Raw genomic sequence first — 25,045 nt, 5'->3', positions numbered from 1 at the left:
TAAATTTATGGCCAAAGCGCATAAAACATCTTCCGTTGTCGTCTAAACCGCCCCTAAGACTAATGATATTTCTCAGACGTGTTGTTCATTTCTTTAGGTGTAAAACCTTGTTAATTAGCAACAGCAATAAATCACTCACATATGACAGCTTGCTAAATTTCTACTCATTTGTGCGTGAACTATTCCTTTAATAGATGGACATTTTGATATCATGATGGTGATAGGATTCTTTTTTATTTTACCCAGAGTTCCGATGGTCTCCTCGCTCTGCTTCACCTGCTGTGACATCATACGACTGATGCTCATCAGACTCTCGGTGATGTCACTGGACGTCTGCACCAAACTCTCTTTAGTGGCCTTCCTGAACCCAGAACAACACGTGGATTGAGCCTCTTTTTTTTTTTTTTTTACACAATGACTTGATTCTGATTGGCTGAAAATAGCAGCATGATTTACCTTTGTCTCACTGAGTCGCCTCCTTGAAGCAGTTCATCCTTCTCCAGATTATCAATGGCCATCTTACAGGCCAGATTTGCCTTCCTCCACGCCATCTGGTTACTGAGACACGATGAGAGGAGTGATAATGCTGAGATTAAATCTGACGTTCAATACATAATCAGAAGAAAAGTTGTTTCTCTAACCTTAACATCTGCCTTCGATGGCTTTGCGTTTCACTCAAGATGGCTTGCTTATCAGTCTCTCGGTCTTGTTCTTTTGCCATCTGTTCCATGTCCTATCAAAAAAGGTTAGTTTTGCTAAAATCAACTGTTAACAAATTCAATATTACTCCGATTTTTTGTATTTTTTTAGATGGAAGAGTTTATTGAACGTTTGATCAAGGTTTTTTTTATTGTTTTCAAATTATACAGAAAATACAAAGATATACAAAACTCAACTCCCCATCCCTCAAACACCAGACATAAACATAAAGACACTATACATGATCAGGCGTACATAAAGAGACAGTAACAATAAATAAACAACAAGTAAGTATGAATAATATTCCCCTCCCTCTTTCTTTTACAATGTCATATTATCTGCTTTCATTCCCTCCACAAAATTTAAAAAAGGTTGCCAGATATTATAAAATGCCCCAGTAGACCCTCTGACTGTCTACCTAATTTTCTCCAGCTTAAGATGGTGAGTTTATGGAACTTTTAAACAAAATATAATATAATTTAAAAAGAGAAAGTTTCTCTCCTCATCCTTCCGTCTCCTTTTCTCTCGCCTCATCTCTCTTTACCCCCAGGTGATGGTTTTCTATTTGAATATACTTTAAAATATAATTTATTCCTGTGATCAGAGCTGAATTTTCAGCATCATTACTCCAGTCTTCACATGATCCTTCAGATATCATTCTAATATGATGATTTATTATAAATGTTGGAAACAGTTTTGCTGCTTAATATTTTTTTTGGAACCTGTGATACTTTTTCAGGATTCCTTGATGAATAAAAAGTAAAAATAAAAAAAAAGAACAGCATTTATTCAAAATAAAAATCTTTTGTAACAATATACACTAGATGAATATACACTGTTCAAAAGTTTGGGGTCAGTAATTTGTTCCTTCTTTTTTTGTTGTTGAAAGAATTTAAAACTTTTTATTCAGCAAAGATGTGTGATAAAAAAGTGATAGTAAAGATTTATATTGTCAGAAAAGATTTCTATTTTGGGTTAGGATTCAATGAATCCTGGAAAAAAAAGTATCACAGGATTAAACTGTTTCCAACATTGATAATAACTGAGTATCAAATCATCATATCAGAATAATAACTGAGTATCAAATCATCATATTAGAATGATTTCTGAAGGATCATGTGATACTGAAGACTGGAGTAATGATGCTGAAAATTCAGCTTTACATCACAGAAATAAATTATATTTTAAAGTATATTCAAATAGAAAACCAATATTTTAAATTGTAATAATATTTCACAATATAACTTTTTTCTGTTATTGTTGGTCATAATAAATGCAGGCTTGGTGAGCAGAAGAGACTTCTTACAAAAACATGAAAAATAGTAATGTTTCCAAACTTTTGACTGGTACTGCAAATACCTGCAAAATGCCAATAATCTCATTATAATCATTATACAGTTACGATGGATATTATCCAGAGCTGCCCATCACAAAAATGTTACCATAATAACAAGAGTTTCAGCCATAACAGTAACAATAAAACCACAGTAACTTGGCATTATCCACCGTCATTAAAACAATAATAATAATACAAACTAAATAAAATAAATGCAGATATACAAAAACCTGTATTTTAGGTACATTTAAAAAAAAAAAAAAGTTCATTATTTAAATAAAAAAAACTGACATAAAGACGAAAGTAACGTTGATTCTGGAAGCTTCTTGTACTTTGAATTAGTTCCTATATCATTATTATCGTAGTTTGGTCCTCTGTTACTGTTGCCCTGGCATGTATATCATCTTACTGGCTGAATGTAAGTTAACGTTACCTGAATCCTCAGTCTTAACTGATTGAACTTTTCCTTGACAGTGGAGTTCAGATCCAGCAGCACCGCCTGTGGCCCACAGCACTCTCTTATATCCTGACACGAGAAAAACACACAATTTACTGTTTCCATTCGTGCTGACTGACAAAGCCATGGCAATTACGGCCACATCTTTGTTTTTGTCGGACGAACTTGACAGCAAAACCCTGGCTGATATGATAATAGGAAGAATGAAGTCTACCTGAACAAGAGCTTTAATTTCCAGATCATATTTAACAATCTCTTGTCCACATATTCGGACGTGTACATCAGAAGAGGACGCCATCTTTGTTGTTGTACGGTACGTCAGAAGGTCCAGGCGTTAACGCATTTTCATAACGCCTTTTTTCTTGAAGCGCCCTGCAAAACTGTCCTGGGAACAGAGAGCAATGTGGTGCATACATGATACTTTATAATACTTTTTTCCTGAAACAAATGCCTTGTGTATTTATTACATTGAGAGAAAAAAATATATACTTTTGTACTTTCTACTGTTCTACAAGAATACAATAATAAATTGCATTTTAAGATAGAATACCATAGCCAACTGTGTAATACTGTGCCAAATGTAATGTATAGAATTTATTTAAAATGAGCTAGTTGGGTTTGTTTTGCACAGTTCTTAACATTCAAACATACAGTGAAAGATGACCAAACCCCACATAACTACTGACAGAATAGCAGGGGAAAGTTTGTGGTTTCGTTTTGACTGAGAAATGCATGACTGTTGCCAGAAGTGACAAGCATCCAAAAACAGAGTGAGGAAGAGAGAAAGAATTGGAGGAAGAGAAGAAAGGAAGAACAGAATGAGACAATTTGGTCTTGGGACAGTCATAATGTTGTCAACATGACATTTATGAAGAAAGTATAAATCTACAGCTTGCACAATTTAAATGTATGTGACTGAGTTAAGAAATATATTGCGGTTTAGAGAAAATGCTTAGCATTTATTAAATGGATAGTTCACCCCAAACTGAAAAATCTGTCATTAATTACTCACCCTCATGTCGTTCCAAACCCATAAATCTTTCGTTCATTTTCGAAACACAAATGAAGATCTTTTTGATGAAACCTGAGGGATTTCTGTCCCTCCATTGACAGCTACGCAACTACCACTTTGATGTTTCAAAAAGTTCATACAGAAATCATAAAACTAATCCATATGCATTTTCTAAAGAGACTCGATAGCTTTATATGATGAACAGATTTAATTTAGGCTTTTATTCACATAAACATTGATCAGTGCACACATCAGTAACGGAAAAGCTTGGGTAAATGGAAGCTCAAGCATGTTCGCTTGATGTGCGAGAACCAATGAGGTTCATTCTAGTGTTACGCAGCACGTTTGAGCTTCTGCGAGAACCAATGAGGTTCATTCTAGTGTTACGCAGCACGTTTGAGCTTCTGCGAGAACCAATGAGGTTCATTCTAGTGTTACGCAGCACGTTTGAGCTTCTGCGAGAACCAATGAGGTTCATTCTCGTGTTACGCAGCACGTTTGAGCTTCAGCAAGAACCAATGAGGTTCATTCTAGTGTTACACAGCAAGTTTGAGCTTCGGCAAGAACCAATGACCAATGAGGTTCATTCTAGTGTTACGCAGCACGTTTGAGCTTCTGCAAGAACCAATGAGGTTCATTCTAGTGTTACACAGCAAGTTTGAGCTTCGGCAAGAACCAATGACCAATGAGGTTCATTCTAGTGTTACGCAGCACGTTTGAGCTTCTGCAAGAACCAATGACCAATGAGGTTCATTCTAGTGTTACGCAGCACGTTTGAGCTTCGGCAAGAACCAATGAGGTTCATTCTAGTGTTACGCAGCACGTTTGAGCTTCAGCAAGAACCAATGAGGTTCATTCTAGTGTTACGCAGCACGTTTGAGCTTCAGCAAGAACCAATGAGGTTCATTCTCGTGTTACGCAGCACGTTTGAGCTTCCGTAAGAACCAATGAGATTCATTCTAGTGTTACGCAGCACGTTTGAGCTTCAGCAAGAACCAATGAGGTTCATTCTCGTGTTACGCAGCACGTTTGAGCTTCTGCAAGAACCAATGAGGTTCATTCTAGTGTTACACAGCAAGTTTGAGCTTCTGCAAGAACCAATGACCAATGAGGTTCATTCTAGTGTTACACAGCAAGTTTGAGCTTCGGCAAGAACCAATGACCAATGAGGTTCATTCTAGTGTTACGCAGCACGTTTGAGCTTCTGCAAGAACCAATGAGGTTCATTCTAGTGTTACGCAGCACGTTTGAGCTTCAGCAAGAACCAATGAGGTTCATTCTAGTGTTACGCAGCACGTTTGAGCTTCAGCAAGAACCAATGAGGTTCATTCTCGTGTTACGCAGCACGTTTGAGCTTCCGTAAGAACCAATGAGATTCATTCTAGTGTTACGCAGCACGTTTGAGCTTCAGCAAGAACCAATGAGGTTCATTCTCGTGTTACGCAGCACGTTTGAGCTTCGGCAAGAACCAATGAGGTTCATTCTCGTGTTACGCAGCACGTTTGAGCTTCGGCAAGAACCAATGAGGTTCATTCTAGTGTTACGCAGCACGTTTGAGCTTCGGCAAGAACCAATGAGGTTCATTCTAGTGTTACGCAGCACGTTTGAGCTTCGGCAAGAACCAATGAAGTTCATTCTAGTGTTACACAGCACGTTTGAGCTTCAGCAAGAACCAATGAGGTTCATTCTCGTGTTACGCAGCACGTTTGAGCTTCGGCAAGAACCAATGAGGTTCATTCTAGTGTTACACAGCACGTTTGAGCTTCAGCAAGAACCAATGAGGTTCATTCTAGTGTTACGCAGCACGTTTGAGCTTCGGCAAGAACCAATGAGGTTCATTCTAGTGTTACGCAGCACGTTTGAGCTTCTGCAAGAACCAATGAGGTTCATTCTCGTGTTACGCAGCACGTTTGAGCTTCGGCAAGAACCAATGAGGTTCATTCTCGTGTTACGCAGCACGTTTGAGCTTCGGCAAGAACCAATGAGGTTCATTCTAGTGTTACGCAGCACGTTTGAGCTTCGGCAAGAACCAATGACAGATGAGGTTCATTCTCGTGTTACGCAGCACGTTTGAGCTTCGGCAAGAACCAATGAGGTTCATTCTAGTGTTACACAGCACGTTTGAGCTTCGGCAAGAACCAATGAGGTTCATTCTAGTGTTACGCAGCACGTTTGAGCTTCGGCAAGAACCAATGACAGATGAGGTTCATTCTCGTGTTACGCAGCACGTTTGAGCTTCTGCAAGAACCAATGAGGTTCATTCTCGTGTTACGCAGCACGTTTGAGCTTCGGCAAGAACCAATGAGGTTCATTCTAGTGTTACGCAGCACGTTTGAGCTTCGGCAAGAACCAATGAGGTTCATTCTAGTGTTACACAGCACGTTTGAGCTTCAGCAAGAACCAATGAGGTTCATTCTCGTGTTACGCAGCACGTTTGAGCTTCGGCAAGAACCAATGAGGTTCATTCTAGTGTTACGCAGCACGTTTGAGCTTCGGCAAGAACCAATGACAGATGAGGTTCATTCTAGTGTTACACAGCACGTTTGAGCTTCAGCAAGAACCAATGAGGTTCATTCTAGTGTTACACAGCACGTTTGAGCTTCGGCAAGAACCAATGAGGTTCATTCTAGTGTTACGCAGCACGTTTGAGCTTCGGCAAGAACCAATGACAGATGAGGTTCATTCTCGTGTTACGCAGCACGTTTGAGCTTCTGCAAGAACCAATGAGGATCGTTCTAGTGTTACGCAGTACGTTTGAGCTTCGGCAAGAACCAATGAGGTTCATTCTAGTGTTACGCAGCACGTTTGAGCTTCTGCAAGAACCAATGAGGTTCATTCTAGTGTTACGCAGCACGTTTGAGCTTCCGTAAGAACCAATGAGGTTCGTTCTAGTGTTACGCAGCACGTTTGAGCTTCCGTAAGAACCAATGAGGTTCATTCTAGTGTTACGCAGCACGTTTGAGCTTCCGCAAGAACCAATGAGGTTCATTCTGACGTTACGCAGCACGTTTGAGCTTCCGCTAGAGGTTTGTTCTTGTGCATCAAGCAGGTTCAGTTGAGATTCTGTTTATGTTTGCTGATCAATGTTTAATTAAATCTGTTCATCATATGAAGAGATCGAATCCCTTCAGAAAAATTTAGACTAAACCTCTCAATTCATATGGGTTTTACCACGTCTTTATGAACTTTTTGAAACGTCAAAGTGGTAGTTGCGTAGCTCAGATTTCATCAGAAAGATCTTAATTTGTGTTCTGAAGATGAACGAAAGTCTTGGGGGTTTGGAACGACATGAGGGTGAGTAAAATAATCAGAATCAAAATATAAAACTGAATTTTCAGTTTTGGGTGAAGTATCCCTTTAAGGTAATGCAGTAAAAACACACGACAGATGAAGTGCTGCAGTTTCTAATGTTTATTTTGATAGTAAAATCAGTAATAGAATTAGACTATCATGGTTACAAGCAGAATTGTGGTACCAACTCCGGGCTGATACAATGCAGTGACAATTAAGGATAATACAAAAAATTTAAATCAAATAATAAGAGGCACAATAACACAGACAGACACATTTTGAAGATCAATCACAACTGCTTATAAGCCTACTTCACATCTGTACACTAACAAGGCTCGATGAACCAAGCTGTTCTCCAACTAGTTGTGCCGAAAAAAACAAAGAAACAAAAGTGAAAGAAAAAGTCAAAACCCAGCACAACACTGAAACATAAATAGAACAACTGTCAAGATATTGAATTTGAACAGGCATATATGTGAACTACAAATATAGACATTGCTAATAGGATCAAGTAACTGTTGTTGTTAAATTGAATGTTGTATGGATTTTCAGAACCAAGGAAACGAAAGGAATCGAAATAAAAAGCTTTTGGTGGCCCTGGCTAAGTTTTCGCAAACCCGCTTCCAATGTTGAAGGTCAATTTAGTACTTCGATGCAAATTTGGCAAAGGTTGGAAGGGAATGTAAATCACTGCAGCTTAATTGTGTAGAAAAGTATGCGATCAGACAGGTGCGAGCATTCGTCATCGACCTTTTTGGTAATGTTGAGTCCATTAGTGATTCGAGTGTGTCCGGTGCACGTCAGTGCAAGAAATCTGGGCCATACAGTCCAAGTGACCCTACTAGCTCTCCATGTCTTCCTCAACAGAAACAAACAAACAAACAAACAAACAAACAAACAAACAAACAGACAGACAATCAAAATTAGCTATCACCGCTACATTATCACGGCCCTTTTCCCGCTCGACCACTGGTTCGGTCCAAGTCCAATATGAGCGCCCGGTGTGGGGTCAGGTCTTGGCACAGCTGTTGCAGTGGCTTGAGCAGATGTCGTAAGAGCAACTTTATTTCGGAACGGTTTCTAGCGTAAGATCGGGGAGGGAGAAGAGTTCACGGACCTGACCACACATGCCAAGTCATAGCTCCGAGGGTGTTCAAGTACATATTTTGAAATTCAGCACCATGGGTGGCGAGACAGGACTCCTACCCAATGTCCACGTTTTTTTGAACCCAATAAAACGAAGAGCTTCTTTCCCCCCTTTTGCCGTGAAGGGAGCCATGCCGCAGAAACCACCAAAAGAAGACTCAACTTTTCTCTGAGGGAGTGACTGAGTGCAAGGAAAGCGTCCCGACCGTACGATAGAGGATATCCACCGAGACTTCCCCGGCCTCCGCGTCTTTGAATTCCACCACAGGTCGATCTAGGCCGAGCAATGCGCACCTCTGCTTGTGTCGTCTTTGCGTTTGAGGAAAACCTTGATTCTGTTCAATGGAGAACAACTGCTGAAGGCCATTTCTGTTGGTTAGTGAATGACTCTGCTCCAGGTCATAGCCGGCAATCTGAGGAACAGAAGATCCAGAAGAATCGGGAGGCACAATAATCTTGAGCATTGGTGAGGGGACACAATAATAAGGTTTTACATTGTCTTTGCAAAGCTTCTTCCACTCCGAGGGCTTCCCACTACGCACGTCGAACGTATAAAAGTTACAATGTATCATGTACGAATGGATTAACCTACTTCTACCAAGTCAAGACAAGGTCAAAACAAAGGCAGAGACAACTGAAACTTGCACCAGAACCTAAACATGGTTTATATATATATATATATATATATATATATATATATATATATAAATAATGGATGATATAAACATTTAGAAAAACAAAACAAAACAATGAGTCTATGATTGCAGCACTCTTTGGATAGTCTCTCAACCAAAACATACGGGACAAAGTCTTTACGCTTAATCATATTGGACTCCACTGAAGGAAGACTACATTCATCTTTCAATGAAAACTGTAAGAGGGCAAAGCAGCAACAGTTCTCATCTGAAGCAAGCTCACTGCTAGACGCAGCAGGAAAACAAACAAAAAGAGAAACAAAAAAAAAAAGAAACAAAAAAAAAAAAGAGAGAGAGAGAGAATTTCAGAGGAATTCTTGTGATTTAATTCTTGGCATAATGGGCAAAATCTCATTTTCGTAAAAAAAAGTCAATAGATCAAGTTTGGATTTTCATGTCTGAATAAGGCACCTGATTTTGCAGGCAACATTTCAAAAATAACATTGTAAATTCTGTAAAACCAAGTGCAATGCGGGTCTTTCGTCAGCTCGCGAGCTGAGTGTGAAGGAGGTGATTTACATCAAAGTTTCAGAGTTTCTTTTCCCATTTGTGCTCATTGGTTAGAACAAAGACTGTCTGTCGCAAAAAGCTCCATGAATATCAATTTAGCAAGGTTAGCATGCGCAAACAAACATACCCATGGTTTCAAATATCATACGTAAAGGGATCATACAGAATTGTGAATGGAACATTTACGAGCAGCCGGAGTCATGATATGTAGGAATGCATGCTCGAGTTCTGCCGCTAAACCTTTCAAGCGCTATAATGCGAGCCTGAAGGTCTGTCTACTTTAGAAGAACACTCAAGTTGAAACGAGAACACAAGATACAGAGTAACAAAATGCACAGAATGGTAAAAACGATTCATCAAGGTCCATTAAACAACAGCACAAAAAGGAAAGCAAAAAATAAAAAAGCAAAAACAAAACTACAACATTCAATAGGTTAAATACATTGGAAAGAGCATGTTTATTTAGCAACAATAAGACAGGCCGCCTTCCGTGAAATGCTCGTTCTCAGCTTAGTCACCATGTTGTTTACCATCGATAACTAATTTTACAATACCCATGAATCAGATACAATTGTTAAAAAAAATACAAGTGCTGTAAACGAAAGCATCATCCTGTCTTTCTACAGAGGAAAACCTGCATAGTGCACCAATAGGAGTAATCTTTCTTATATATATATATATATATATATATATAGCGAACACATCTACACAAACCATTGAAAAGGAAAGGTGTAGATGCTTGTTTGAATGCTCTTGAGTATATACTGTAGCCATTTTAGAAGAATCCAATGTGAATTACCCAAATGCGTTTGATGAATCCGCGGTATAAAGATAGTGGCGTGAGATCCATCGCTTGATAAATAATTGTTTATCACATAAAACTCATTTCTCGTAGCTTGAATGTAACAGGGAATGATTCACTATACAGTTTCACAACGAGATTTAGCAGCTTTGCGTCCAAAATTATTAAATCGTCAACAATATGCAGACAATGAAAACAATCAATCAATCAATCAATCAAAATTGAAAATAGCCAGCTTACTCTTTTTATTTATTTTTTTTGTATTTTTTGTATTTTTTTGTTTGTAGGATACATTAGAATATCACGGTACGGTCGATTTCTAATAAAAATCTGCAAAAAAATACAAGCAAAGTAAAGCAAACCACGCAAATCGTTCAGAAACAGAAAGCTACATTATTTCCCTTTAAAAAAAAAAAAAAGAATATGATGCTAAATGTCCGAATACGCAAGAAACATATTAAACTGCGAAATATATTAAATGCTGTATAAACAGTGAATTATTTGTGTTTTTTTTATATATATATTTTTTTTTAAATGTATTCAATGCATATATGTGTTTTTGAAGGCAGAAGTAATTTCCCCAAGATTATAAAATAAACAATTAATTCATATGAATGTTAATCACGCTATGAAACAAAACAAACACACATATACAAATGTGTGCGTGCATATGTGTATGTGTTCCTTAAATATCTTTCTTTATATAAAAAGCTTATCAGCCAAAAAAAAAAAAAAAAAAAAAAAAAGGAAACAACAAAACAAAGAAAGAAATATAAAATACTGGCTTTAAATAGCAACCTTTTCCTGTTTGAATGCCACAGAGTCCCCTGGTTAAAACTTGCGACAGCAAACTACGATAACCACCAAACGCTCTCTCCGTACAGCAGGCCGTCGACAGAAGGACAACATGCATTTCCGTCTCCGTTTGCTCATTGTCAACTTGCCATCAAGCTTATTTTTACAGGACAATCGTTATCATTTAGAGCTAATGACTTGGCACAAGAAAAAGGCCAGTCTTATTTCTTTTCAGGCTGTTCTGTCTTTTGAGAATAGATGGGTTCCTAAAGAAAAAGTAAAACAAAATATATAAACTAAAACAAAATAAAGACTAGTCCAATTGATTCCCCATGGCAAATGGAACTGCCTTACAGTACAGCGATATTATATATATATATATATATATATATATATATATATATATATATATATATATATATATATATATATTATTTTTTTCTGAGCTCCTTTCTCAGATACCTCAGATTTCCCTCAGTACGTAAAAAATTACTTTTTAAAAAGAAAAATTCAATGACAACAATACCTATCTCTGGCCAGAGAGAATGTGTCAACACTGTACATACACCTGAAGAAAAATTCAAAGCAGAATTTGTATTTTTCCATAGGAAATGTCTACTGAAGGCAAATGAGGATTGTGACGTCAGAGACCGCACCGCTCAACGAGACGCACACCGACGTCCGTCTCCGCTCAAGACCTCTCCTGTCACACTGCTCTGGTCAAGATGGCAAAAGTCAAGTACGCACCGCAGCATTCAAACGAGGTCGGTTTTAGCAGCAAATTGGAGGGGGAAAGCTTTTTTTTTTGTCTTGTTTTCTTTTTTCTTTTTTTGTCTAGACAAAGTGCTTTTGCTTTCTTACATGTAATATAGAACTTATTATACATTTATAGATTTATAGATATATAATATAATATATATATTCCACATTTAGATTAAATCTAAATTCCTTTCTATGTACAAAAAAAAAAAAAAAAAAGGAAAATAAAAAAAAAGGTACAACACATCATGGACGGTATATAGAATAGTTTTGCTATGCTACCAAAAGTAAATACAGAAAAATAGCTTTTACAAAACTCTTTCGTATCAGTTTAGATTTTTTAAAAGGAAAAAATATTCTCCCTTCTTTGATCAAAATGATATTTGAGCTACAACCTTCTCCGCAAGCTTCGGCATAAAGTCACTTTTAAAAGGCCTTTGGAAGAGATTTTTTTAAACAAATTTGCAGCAGCTTGAGATCACGGTGGCAGGGAATCTTCCACTTCAGTTCTCATTAAAGTAATTCTCATTTATTCGACGTAAACTGTCACGGTTATTTTTTATTTATTTATTTATTTATTGATACTGGGGTTAAAACTAACCTGGACTTTTTTTTTTTATATCATGAGATTCAGCCGAAAAAAAAAAGTACATTTAAGTAACTGATTGTGTTAAATACAAAAACAATTTGCGCAGGATCATCTGATTTTCCTTAGCAAGAGTAAGTGCTTTCAAAAACATTTGAGAACGTGGGCAACAAGGAGAGGAAAGATAAAGGCAATCTCTACAAAAATATACGCAATTTTCTCTTTCTTTCAATATTTCAACAATAAGAGTAAGAAGACACAAGCATAAAAATGTTTCGTGCTGAGTAACTAATCAGTTCATAAGGAGGCATCTTAATATTGATTAATGCGTATACAAACTATAAACAAGACAAGGACTTTTTGTGTATTATTTTTTGTGCATGCACTCTCTTCTCTACAACTATAGGAAGAACAGTAAACCTTTCGGTTTCGTGATCGTGTCTTCCCGTGGGCACAATAGAAACATCTCGATTAACTTTATAGCTCCTCTTTTAAATACGCGACAAAACTTCGTGGAGGGAAACCGAACATTTCAAAGAGAAAAAAAAAAAAAAAAAAAAGAACAGTACAAAATTGTACAAAACGAGGATGCAAATGAACGCTTCTTTCTGCAGAGAATTGGACCCAAGCAAATTTCACAGTTCATTAGAAATCCCTGACCCTACCATTTTTCCTACATTCAATACGTTGTCAGGTAAGCTGTGCAAAACCTTACTTAGACTGGCTAGTTGCCATTTTAAGTTGCATGTGTCTTTGGTACAAAAAACAAAACAATCAAAATATAGTGTGCAAACATCATTTTTGTATTTTATATGTGAATATTTCTTATAGTACGACACCGCCCACACCCCGTTCCCCTCTTAAACGAAGTACCGAAAAAAGACATTTGCCAGAGCCATCTTTTTGATACAAAGCACAGACTCTGTGGCATATATATTTTCCATGTTCCTATGTACATTCAGAGTATCTTTAAAGAGCTGAATTACATTACAAACCTCGCCTCGACTACTTGCGCTCTGCAAAATGGTCCATTTGCGCTCTCTATTGAGTTTTATCTCTCCTCAACTCCGCGATTACAAGGCACAATGAATCTTACTTATTTATAAAGTACAAATATAAACAAAACCCAGTCTGGGAATCAACTTTTTAAGCCCCTTTCGCTGAGAATTCGCAAAACAACATCAAGGGTGGTCTGACGCGAGGGCACTTCAACCAAAGTGTAGAAAGGAAAAAGGTTTCACCAGTGGATAATAATCATCCCGCCTATTTACAATAAGGGGTTTTAACTGACCATCTTCTCAAGTCAAAGAAAGAAAAAAAGAAAAAAAAGAAAAAAAAAGAAGAAAAAAAAAACCACACACTCCTTCTCTTTCTCTTTCTCTCCAACCTGAGACGATCGCAAATGTGCGGAAATGGGCGTCTGAGGCCCGCTTCCTCACCTCCTACTCGTTTGACGCATCCCTATCCTACATATATACACCGAACTTCAGTGACGTTGCACTACTCTTTGTTGAACGTCAGTTTTTTGCGTTCCTCAGTACTTCCCTCGGCAATGTTGTGTATAAAGGTGTATCTCGAAGGTGAAATCGTACATGCCGTGTTCAAAAGCTCGGGAAGTCTGCATTTACACCTTTTTTTTTTCTCGACCGCTAAATCAAAGGAGCTAATGCCTTCGTAGTTTCTCTGCAGAGCGCGCCTCCGCTTTTCAAAACTCGTTATGGGCATTTGACAGATTTAGCTGGATGCAAGAGGAAAATGGCTACAGCAAAGACTAGTGCTAATTTAGCTTTTTTTCTCTCTTTTTCTCGATTGTAGGAGGTATCTCATATATTGGCTTTTAATATTTGCAACATGGCGGCCTGTTGATTGATACCAGCCACATGCACACATGGTAGGAAACAGACTACTGAGTGCAAAGTTTAACTACTATAGTTTCATTTCCATTGGTGTGCAAGTGGTGAATATATACATACGTATGCACAGACAGGCGGGTACCGTATGCATGTATTCACTTTAAATGTGAGGGTGCGTCTCCAAGTGAAATGGACATGCAGAGTGTTGGGCCGATACAGTGTGGGACAAGAATGGCGCGGATGGCTTCATGTGTGCTCCGAGGTTTACACTTTCGATGTGGGCACACGCAACCCCACCAGCCCTCCGGTGGGATCTCCTTTCCCAGTGTTCTCCAGGATCTGATTCACGAAGTCTGAAGTCTGGCCGGCCACTGGTGGCTTCACTGCATGGACAAAGAAAAGCTATTACTTTTTTTTTTTTTTTTTTTTCAATAAGAGTTTGTAAACATATGATCTAATATTGAACAGTTTCATTAAGACGAGAGGCACAGAAAAGACACTAATATTGCCACCTTAGTGATGAGTCTACGTTTTCAAACCAGGAATTAAAGTTGCGGGTCACATTTACCGTTTTTCAGCAAATTTTCATGGGTGAAATCCAGCCATTTCAATAGGAATCCACGTGAAATCCATCGGAATGTCACGTGAGGGCGGAAGATTTCCCCACACAGATTTCGTTCAAGTTGTTCACGCGAATTCGCCACGTTGATAAACAGAAAGATGCTTGGTTTGAAAGTGGCTTATGTGTGAGCTGTGCTTCATACATCGCTACACTTAGTAATGGACAGTGGACCTTTGTTTTTTGCCCCGTGAAATTGCCATTTTCAATTGAGGTTGTGTACAATTTCAATACAATTTTAGCAAAGTAATGGACCTCACAAGATTGCCATTTCTAAAAACGTTACCAACATTGCCGAAGAGTTTATTTCCCAGCCTTTGGCGACAAGTTCATGAGCTTCCACCCTGTTTTGTTGTATGCTTTAAGTTTGGGCCGAGTAAGAGAAAATATTTCAGTGATGATGACAAGAAGAGGTTCAAATAACATTCATCTTATGTTCTTTTAAAGCTGTTTTGATAACTGCGACACTAGTCGGATGAGGGCAAATTTTGTGGCGTTGCGATTTGCTCATTGTCCATAACAAAAAGCAAACAGAGCAAAGCAAAGTGGAGGCTCTTAAAATTCTTGAAGGCACAAGGATAGCAGCTGCTTGAGAGGATGCAGCTTCATCACGTTTGTAACGCATGCAGATCTAAGTTGTTACTGGTGTGCATGAGGAAAACTTGAAGACAGCTTGTGCAAGATCACACATAATTAGCATATGCGAAGTCAATGCTAAATGCACTTTTACGAGTGAAGAATGCAGCACATTTTCTTACCTAGAGTATCATCGATGAGTTTATCCAACTTCTCCGTCATGCTTGTTTCTTTGTCATTTGAGATATCCTGAACTCTGCTGACTATCTCTTCTTTGATTGCGTTGATCACAAACAGCAAACGATCTGAAAAAGTAGATAATCATAACTTTGGTTCAATCTTGGCATACATGGATGCAACTTGCTTGGTTGTAAGAATGCACAAGCCCCATTTCAAAGGTAAGCAAGGTGGTTACACTCAATCTGGGACGTCGTCCCGTACAACGACGTAACTCGCTGCATTGTTGAAGAAATCCACTAGCTAGTCACGAGTTAATGATGTCACGCACGTGGTGAAGTAACAACTACTCTTAATTTATCCATTTTGAGATTGAATTAATGCTATAAGTTGCAGACATGTCATCTGAGGACTACTTCGAATTTTTTACACTTATCTTGGTTTATTTCCAGATTCAGTCATAGGCTCGTTCTTACGAATGCATGTTCTCACATGCGCATTCTTCAAAAACGGTGCTTTGTATCTCTTGACAAAGTAAGATTTGTATATATTCGAAATGAAAGATACAGATTGTACTGAATGTCAGCTTGCTTATTTGGCTCAAGATAAGGATTTATTGAGTCCACATGTCATGCAAACAAGAAACTCTGCTTCTAACCACAGGTCAAGAGCTGTCGTTCCAACTACACAACTTTGCGATGTTGTTTGCGAATGTTCGTTGGAACTATGGGTTGAACGACTTGTTGAACTATGCTGATAAGGACAGAACTTGCGACCAGAGTTGGCTAACAATGCTTTTGGGAAACGCAGCCCTGGTTAGCAAAACATCATCTAGAGAGATTCTATAATAAACAATCCCAGGCACTTCCTTTAATATTTGATTGCAATGTCAAAACATACCGTATTCAGTTCCAAGGCCCCATAACTTGACTTTGTTGGCTTCATACTGAGCTTTTTTCTTCAGCCTGCAGGCCCTGGTGGAGAAAACAACCAAAAAGAAGAATCAAGAAGTGCAGTTTCATCTGCATACTTATACACAATTTCCATCTTCATTAATAAAGGTATTAGAGTTTTTTTATGGTGCACTGTAATTTAGCATTTTAGTCACTAACCATCCATCCACTATACAGTTTGACCAGTCTATCTATGCTGGTATTGCGTTAAATCTAAGAGAAGTCATTGGGGTGTTGGCTTTGAGAAATGAAAGCAGTATTAGTAGTTCAAATAGCGAGGCTTTACCTGGATGCGAGCTTGTTCTTCTCCTTGCGAGATCGAGGCCGAGCGGTTAGCGGTAATTCACTAACGGGCGTCAGGTCACTAATAACTTTATTGAGCTTCCGGAGTTCATTGCCAATCTGAAGCAGCTTCCGTGGGTTTGGAGTAAGATCTTCCACATCCGTCCGGCGTGATTTCTTCAATGCGTATTTTCCTAAACAAGCCGGTCAAGCATTGGCAATCAATATATCAGGCTTGATGGGAGATACTGGAAGATGTTCAAAATAATTCCTACATTCTGTAAAAGCTTTAAATATCATGATCTTCTGTGATTATAATCTGTAGCATGAACTGAATAGCCACTTCTTTGGTCCATAAATGTAAAGAGGGAACCTATGAGAAGGACAGTAAATATCTCACCATGGTGCAGGCCATTCTTTTGGTACATGTTGCTGGGAAGAGTTTCTCGGTCCCATTCGGAGGGTTTCAGCATGCGCTCCTGTTTGGAGGGGATGAGCTGCTCACTATACTCCCAAAAGTATCGACGCTTTCCCCTCTTCCTGGAAATCCCAGCTGTCAGGCCTTTGACATCATCAACCATATCTGTGTCACATCCTGTTTAAAAGAGATGGTAATGAGAGGAAGAAAGGAACCAACAATGATATTTTCCTAACATGCATTTACAGAATCACTTTAATCTAGCAAATGAAAAGTTATAATTCTTAATTTGTGAGAAAAATACGAGTACTGATACTTCTGTTTTGGCATTTGCTGTTATGTATACCTGTATTTCAGTAATGCTACAAATTTCGAGGACAGTCCAGCTGATTGATATTTTCATTAAATATCAACTTCAACAGCAAATACAGGAGACTACAGTATCATTATGCAATAGGTGGAATTACAATGTTTACAAACGAAATGTTTGCAACACATCTGTTGTTGAGAGCAACCTGAAAAGAAGCTTCATTTAATTTGAGCTGACAAGCTACAAAACTTTGGGAAAAAAGTTCCAGTGAGTGGCGTTTCAAACTATTTTTTCTGACAGGTGGAAATTTGGGTCTCTTCAGTTTCCAACAGGATTGGTGGATGAGGACACATTTAGGGTTTGACACAAATTATGACACTCCAACAATCCCTATCTGAAAGATTTCAGGCTTCTTAACAAGAGTCGGCAAAGCATCATCCAAACCCTAATAAACTGCTGTAAGTAATCATATAATGTGGTCAAAAGTGTAAGTAACCCATACGTATCATTTTAAAACAACAAATTATAATAAATAAATAATTACAGACACATGTGCACTTAGCTATCTAAATGGAGACTTTCCATAGACATCAAATATGGTAAGCAGACACTGAAATGTGCTTGTTTGACACACAAGAGCCAATGAGCTAAATTAAATCTGTTCATCATAAAGCGATCACATCCCTTCAGAAGACTTGGATTAAACCGATCAAATCAGATGGATTACTTTTGCGAACTTCTTGAAACGTTTTGGTGGAATGGACTTTCAATCGAGGGACAGAAATCACTCAGGTTCAATTTTAAAAGATGGCATTGCAACACATAAACCAAAGTCCTATGGGTTTGGAACAACATGTGGGTGAACAACTGAGGACAGAATTTTCATTTTTGGTTGAACTATCCCTTTAAGCAGGTACACAAACAGACATACACATTATTGCAAAATGCTTAAATTATTAGCTCCATAATGCCACTCACAAAAAGATTTGTGCCTTTAAGAACCTTTACGTGCAAACGCGTGACACCAAGATCATGAGTTGCGATTCCCCGGGAAAGCAAGAACTGATAAAATGTGTACCTTGAAAGAAATGTAAGTCACTTTGAATAAAAGCATCTGCCAAATGCATACATGTAAATGTATTGGGTAAGATCAACTGTTACTTTCACTTCCCTTGGGTTATCTTCACACAACCTTACAATGCACTTCCCAAGTATCTAGGTCCTAAAACGAACTTCCCAATTCTAGTTGAGAGCGATGACATTCTAGGAGAACGAACGTGATACAGACTTAGTCGGATTAGATGCCATATTAAATTTAACGCGGATGCAAACGAGGAAGTGAGGGATAGACTTACAGTCTTTACAATGTCAAGCACCGTATAGAAGTCCTGGATCAATTCATTTTCACATGAACAACTTTCAAAATGGTTTTATGGAGTTTTGTCCATTGAAAGTTGTTGTTTTTTCTTCCGAAAAGACATTTGTCAGCTGTTAAACGACAGTGCAATCCATTGAACGCACTGTACTTCAACCTCACAGCCTCGTTTACATTCCTGTCAAAACTCAAATATGACGCTACCCTGATTCGGATCTCGCTCTTCCTGCTCACTTGGTTTTAGGTCTGTGTGCTGAAAGAACTGTGTACTCGCTTGGTGGCGCTGAATATTGTACCTTCGGAAGTATGACGCTTAGGGTTCTGAATGTACAGGACATTGTATGTACAGAACATACAGCACATGAGCAACAGCATCAGATCTGTATCAATACCAGTATGTTTTTATGCATTTGGTTATAACAGCATAAAAAAAAACAACAACATGTAGTTTCGCACCTGGCTCTGAGAATGCATCACTAACGTAGTCATCTTTGTCGCCTTCATAGTCCTCATCCTCCTCCTCCTCCTCTTCCTCTTCATTCTCTGAGAGCTCGTGTTCACTGCCGAACCCTTCATCATGGTCTTCATCATCTAGGTCCAGTCCCTCTGCCTCTTCTGCCTCTTCCTCTTCTTCACCTTCTTCCTCCTCCTCCTCCTCTTCCTCCTCCTCCTCTTCCTCTTCTTCTTCCATGTCAGCAGTGGCCTTCGCTGCCAGTCTGGCCCTGGTTAAGAATAACGAGTAGTTGTGCTCTTCCTCTTTCTTTTTGTCCGCGGCGGAAGTGTCGGATCCGAGGGCGCTGGTTTCACCTCCGGCGGCGGCAGGGAAGTGGACTTTGTGTGGCACTGTCCTCAGAGTCGCTACTTCAGGACCAGGACTGCGTGGTACCTCTCGTTTAGGAGTCTCAACGCTCTTCTCACAGATAATGGAGGATGCCATGTTAGCGGCAATGGCTGTATCCTCACAGACCATTGAAGCTGTCGACTCCTGCTCCTCGATTTGAGGAACGGTGGAAACACTAACCTGCTGGGTAGAGCTCTCAACTAAAGGTTTGCGTGGTACGCTGATGCGCACCTTGGCTTTGCGAACGTAATCCATGTTGTCTAGAGTCCCAGGTGGGGCTTTGCAAGGGCCCTGAAACAGGGCCTTGGCCATTGTGTCAGTGCTGGAGGCAACAGGCCAGGTCGCTTTCTGGGATCCCTCGGCGAAGTCCGGCAGAGGGTTGCGACTCAATGTGGCGCTGGTTGCAGAGTTGCTGAGTCTGTTGGCGTTCTTTGCCATGGTGGAAGGTGGAAACAAAAGCTGCTTTTGCCCCACCAACAAGTCCGGATGGTAAAGAGTGTCGCAAACTGGCTGTGAGTCTTCACTGTTGAGCTGGGCAAGGGTAGGCGTCCGACCTATCACTTCCTCGTCCTGGTAAGGGCTGGAAAAGTCATCAAGGCCCAAGAAATCAACTTCTTTGGTGCCCCAGATATCACAACTGGTGAGGCGGGTGTACTTCGTCAAGTCCTCCCAGTACGTGTCCCACTGCTCAAAGTTTGAGCTATAAGCGGGGTCGTTGTCTGCCAGCTCAGGTAGATGATCCATGCTGTCCATGTCCTTGCAGTCCCCTGCTGTGAAAATGTCTCCTCTAGGGCTCTGGCGGCAAGTCATGTCCCGATCCTGCGAACATTAAAAATGTCACTTCTTTTATACGGCACACTAAAGACACTGGCGGGCTTTTAACACGTGAAATGAATAACCCAGTGTCATTTACATAACCCTTTGGAAATCTTGTTGCATGTCTAAACTTCACCTTGGGTTTGTAATTAATGCGGGGCTGTCAGGTTTCAACTTTTCACACTGTTCTTTTGTAAGCCCTGGGTTAACATTCTTGAGGTTAGTAACTTTTAGCGCACAAGTACACGATGCAACCTGGATTAATAACTGCTTATCCCTTTGTGGAAATGTCACCACAACTACTTCTGGAAGTCTGCTGAAACTCTATACAAAAGTAATGCAGTCAATTTGTCACTCAATGTTCATAAATTCATGACTTCCATTGCATCAACTGTATATTACAGCCATATGGACATTACTTTTTGCCAGAGAATGAGCTCCCCCTGATGATTTTGAAGCTTCAAGGTTTTTCTCCAATACCTTTTTTTTTTCCTTGACACGGTCACCTCTGGCTAGCTGACTGTACTATTTTGCATTTTCTGTAAAGCTGGTTTGAAATTATTTGTATTGGGAAAAGCGCTATGCAAATAAACATGAAAAATGTCACTGAACAATGTGTAATCAAATCTTCAAATTTAATAAAATTTATTTTGTTAAATACACAGTTCACATGGCCCATCAATCTTCCAAAAGGGCCCCAAGATGACTTAAAGGTCCCATTGCATGGATTATTTTATTCTTTTAGAATGTTTCCTGGGGTGCCCTTATAATGTTAGTATGTTTTTTAGATCAAAAGTTGTTGTTATTTAGAAATAAAAGGCATTTTTCCTAGCCTGATTTTAGCCTCTGATTTGAACGCTCTGTTTGAAGGGGCGTGTCTGCTGTGAGACTTCAGTGTAAACGCCCACTGCTGTGATTGGCTGCTGTGAGACTTCAGTGTAAACGCCCACTGCTGTGATTGGCTGCTGTGAGACTTCAGTGTAAACGCCCACTGCTGTGATTGGCTGACATGCTTGCATATGAAATAGCTAGCATTACATGTGGAACTCTCTCGAAAACTTTTACTATTACAGCTATTATAAGTTTTTACTATTACAGCTATCGGGATTAACGAATCGTGAGACGTTTTTTTTAAGTATTTAGATCTATTCCCATCACATAAAAGGTTGCAGTGATGATCATTGAGCAGATGACAGCCTGTTGATCGCGTGAATGAAGATCTTATCATTGCAACGCAGTTTCTGCACTCTCTCTAATGATTTCACCAATGCAAACATGAGGTAAGTACAGTAAGAGCTTCGTTGTGCAGCGTAACAGCGTCATTGATTTCATAACGAGTTTCGGCAAGTGTCCAGATAAACTCGCGCTGTGTGATTGACAGCTTGGGCGACTGGAAAGGGATTGTTCTTTGATTGCTTTCTGTACATATATTAATCACAGTTTAAGTAAGATTATTTTCATCCTACTAAGAGAAACGACGTGAAGTTGATCGTTTAATCACTGGCTTGATTTACTGATGCATAAACAGTATTGAACGATTTTGAGAGAAAGATTATCTGTCTGAACTTGAACAATTACACATCAGAAATTCACATAACCCACTGGTTCTTCAGAGGCTCGGATGAAGGAACTAAAAAAAATACTTTTGTGTTCATTTGTACATCCAAACACTGAGCAACTGCCATGCTTCGCTCGTTTGCAAGCCATGATGTCTCTCGAGGAAAAACCAATATCACGATCGCGCAGCTCATTTTCTCATGGGCGGCCAAATTCTCTTCGCGGGCAAAGAAGAGAAAGGGGAGGTAACCTTTCCCCTTATGACGACATAAGGGGAAGATTTCTAGATTCGCCCGTCTGAGCTTTCATTTTCTCAAAAATACCCAGGGCTTGGTTTACACCCATCAAAACGTCTAGCCACCGGGGGACCATAGGCAGGCTAGGGGAACTCATATTAATGTTAAAAAACCTCATAAAGTGACATTTTCATGCAATGGGACCTTTTAAAAAAAATAAAGCAAGCTTTAAAATAAGCAAAAGTAACTAAACAATCAAGGTATTTCTTATTTTAATTCACTACCTTATTTCTTTGAAGAACCAGGGTTCCCAACTTGAATATCTTTAGGTAGCATAATTTTAAAAATGTGATTTTTTTTTTTGAGCTGGAGAAATCATGTAAATTAGCTGTCGTGGCCACAGATTGAGAATTGATTTCAACGTTTTAGACAAAGCGCAGCCATGTTGTATTAGTTCGTTTCCTCTTTTTAATTAAGTGAAATTGTGGCCATGATTTAACTAAAGCAAGGGAACAAATCAATACAACGCCACAATAAAATGTTTCTGTTTTTTTATTTTTCCCCCGCTGCAAGTTATGTGCAGGGCCTGTAATGTGAAAAAATAAAATAAAACTGTGGGTATATTGAGGGCACTGTGGGTTACTCACCAGTTCATACATGAAATCTGGGTCAGAATTGTTGGCCAACAGGTCTGTACTGGTCAGTGCCTGGTCAGCAAAAGAGCAGTTTTGAAATGCATCCCCAAAGGGAGGTTCCATACCGCTAATGCTGGGCTATAAGATGAAGGCAAGAAGCAGAAGCATACCATGAGACCTATTTCCAAAACACCTCAATTTGAATTTTGATACCAAATTCGATCAACAGGGCCTGTACCTGAGGCATTGCCAAGCACAGATCTTCAGTTCCTTGAAGGAAACCTTTATGCGACCACCCCTGTCTTAATCTTCCTCACTTTTCGTCAATCTCTGGATGAAAATTAGATTTTAAGCATAAAAAAAAAAAAAAAAAAATTCTTGTTCTTGTTTTGAATATGAAGGATTTATCAGCACATTTAAGTATGGCTGAGTTGTCCTCCTCGGTTGACGGTTGTCTGTGGAAAGAAAACAGAACAGGAGAGAGGTTAGCTAGCACAAACATTACAATAACACAGCATTATCTGTACAAACACCAGTGTACAAAACAGGACACTAAGCCTGCGCAGTCTGGTAACGCAAGTCTATAAACAAAATGTCACTTACAAGCTGCGAAATGGCTCAGACTATGAAACACTAACAACACAAAAACAACTGTGTGTTGACATTAGAACAGCAGCAGACAGGTACGTCTCATAGGCATCAATGCTTTTTGCATCTGCAAACATCCGCAGAAACATTGTGGTTTTTGTATGGTCATGGTCGAAAAAGTTAGGGAGGTTGCCTGAGATCCATGGAGGAAGAGAAGGGAGCCCTAAATCGTATCAGTCTGATGGGCAGCAATAGTGCAAGAGCATCGAACACCGTGGCTATTTTTAAAACGACGTCAGCGGCACCCTTTCCCCTAGACTCACAGACAGCCATTGGCAGCGAGACCCGAAACGCTGGACACTCTTTGCATAACAAATCAACAGAAATATGCCAGAGCATGTGAGGCTTGTGCTGGCCAGCTTCAACGCTGAGCAAAACAATCCTGTCTCTCTTGTGCTTGATGACATCATTTCCTCCTGGTGCACCGAGCAAGTCAAATAAGCGTCTTATCACCCTTTGGCGTTGTGCGCGGCAGGGTTTGCATACAGCCCACAGAAGCAGAGTGAGAAGAAAAAAAGAAACAAGTTCCCTTTCGTGCTTCACTATTCCACTGCATACTCACTGATTTACACTTTCTGCCGAAAATGTGATTTGTTTTGACTGATTTGTAGGGTGTTCTGGTTGTTTTTTTTTTGCCCGTTGCTATGAGGTTGCTAGTGTGCACACCATTAGTAGGGTAGTTACTCACTGGCCTAAACAAGCCACACGATTTGAGGTATCATTCTTTTTGTTAGCCCAAAATGAGTGTTCACAATGACAGCGATCTGCAGCGACAAAGCGGCCTGCAGTCATTAATTTTCAACGACATGAGTGAGTGTAACCACTGACAACATGGTGTGGGAATTTACCTTTTAAATTTAACTTCATGCAAACGAACAGTGAACTACCAAATGAAGTGACGTCAGTAGAGCTCACATGCCCATGTCTCCAACGAGATACTGTATTCGAGGCAAGTTCATGTTACTGTGATTTCACTGTTCTATACACAGAATAAAAAAAAAATAAGCATGAAAAAAACGTTTCAAGTTTGATTCAACCACTGATGATTGTTCATGATATGAGATTACACACCATTGTATTTAAATACAAAAGTGTTTCTTCGTACAGCTCATTTTTAGCTAAAAGTAAGCTGTCCCTCCTTTCGAAAAGACCTACTTCCCTAATATATAGTAAACAAAAACCGCACATGAATGGAGTAGTATCTCCGAATTCATATGGTGTGTTCAAGTCACGTCAGAAAGATTGTGTATACGCACTGAATCCATATTCATGATGTCGTAATTATGAGCAGGGAACTGTGAATTTTCTTTGAACTCAGTTTCCAAGGTGGTGGTGGTGGGGGGGGGTCAGTGAGAATTGTTTTATTTTTTTAAGAAAAGGTACATCGCCATCTTGCTCTGACTGAAGCGACTTGAACGCACCTGATGCCATAATTGCGACTTCCCAACTCGTTAATGCAAACTTCCCAAGAGGACCTGAACGCACTAATAGTTTTCGTAAAACTGTAGGCAAAAGTGCCAGGATGACCTACTACTTCCACCGAGATTACCGTCTGCACTTTTCGATCACTTGAGGCCAGGGGAGAAGAGTTGGAAAGTTGGAGAGTTGAACTGAATTGTTGGTCGCGTCACCGGTGTTGCTCGCGGCAGAAGTTGAAAACT

General features: G+C 39.4%; 1 protein-coding gene across 6 annotated transcripts in view; it reads right to left on the bottom strand.

The window, feature by feature from the left end:
• The window catches only part of crebrf (creb3 regulatory factor), a 41,549-nt gene that overhangs the window by 2,827 nt on the left and 13,677 nt on the right, over nucleotides 1-25,045 (bottom strand). The window contains exons 2-13 of one of the 6 annotated variants that reach the window (XR_014625138.1): nucleotides 22,975-23,191; nucleotides 22,749-22,874; nucleotides 19,108-20,311; nucleotides 16,949-17,143; nucleotides 16,553-16,742; nucleotides 16,214-16,287; nucleotides 15,319-15,441; nucleotides 2,707-2,877; nucleotides 2,469-2,561; nucleotides 642-733; nucleotides 457-558; nucleotides 243-361 (exon numbers count right to left, since the gene is read on the bottom strand). Coding sequence is in view for 4 of the 6 variants with exons in the window: in XM_084386896.1 (XP_084243022.1) it covers nucleotides 14,206-14,324; nucleotides 15,319-15,441; nucleotides 16,214-16,287; nucleotides 16,553-16,742; nucleotides 16,949-17,143; nucleotides 19,108-20,311; nucleotides 22,749-22,874; nucleotides 22,975-22,983 (2,040 nt within the window). In the remaining 2 variants the exon portion in view is untranslated. Of the gene's footprint in view, nucleotides 1-242; nucleotides 362-456; nucleotides 559-641; nucleotides 734-2,468; nucleotides 2,562-2,706; nucleotides 2,878-12,082; nucleotides 14,325-15,318; nucleotides 15,442-16,213; nucleotides 16,288-16,552; nucleotides 16,743-16,948; nucleotides 17,144-19,107; nucleotides 20,312-22,748; nucleotides 22,875-22,974; nucleotides 23,192-25,045 lie in introns of those variants that run through there. The other 5 variants (XR_014625139.1, XM_084386896.1, XM_084386899.1 and 2 more) reach the window with 5 other exon arrangements.

The sequence above is a fragment of the Rutilus rutilus genome (assembly GCF_951802725.1).
Source record: "Rutilus rutilus genome assembly, chromosome: 18".
Classification (NCBI taxonomy): Eukaryota; Metazoa; Chordata; class Actinopteri; order Cypriniformes; family Leuciscidae; genus Rutilus; species Rutilus rutilus.
The sequence above is the reverse complement of the archived record's forward strand: the minus strand, read 5'-3'. Positions and strand labels throughout refer to the sequence as shown.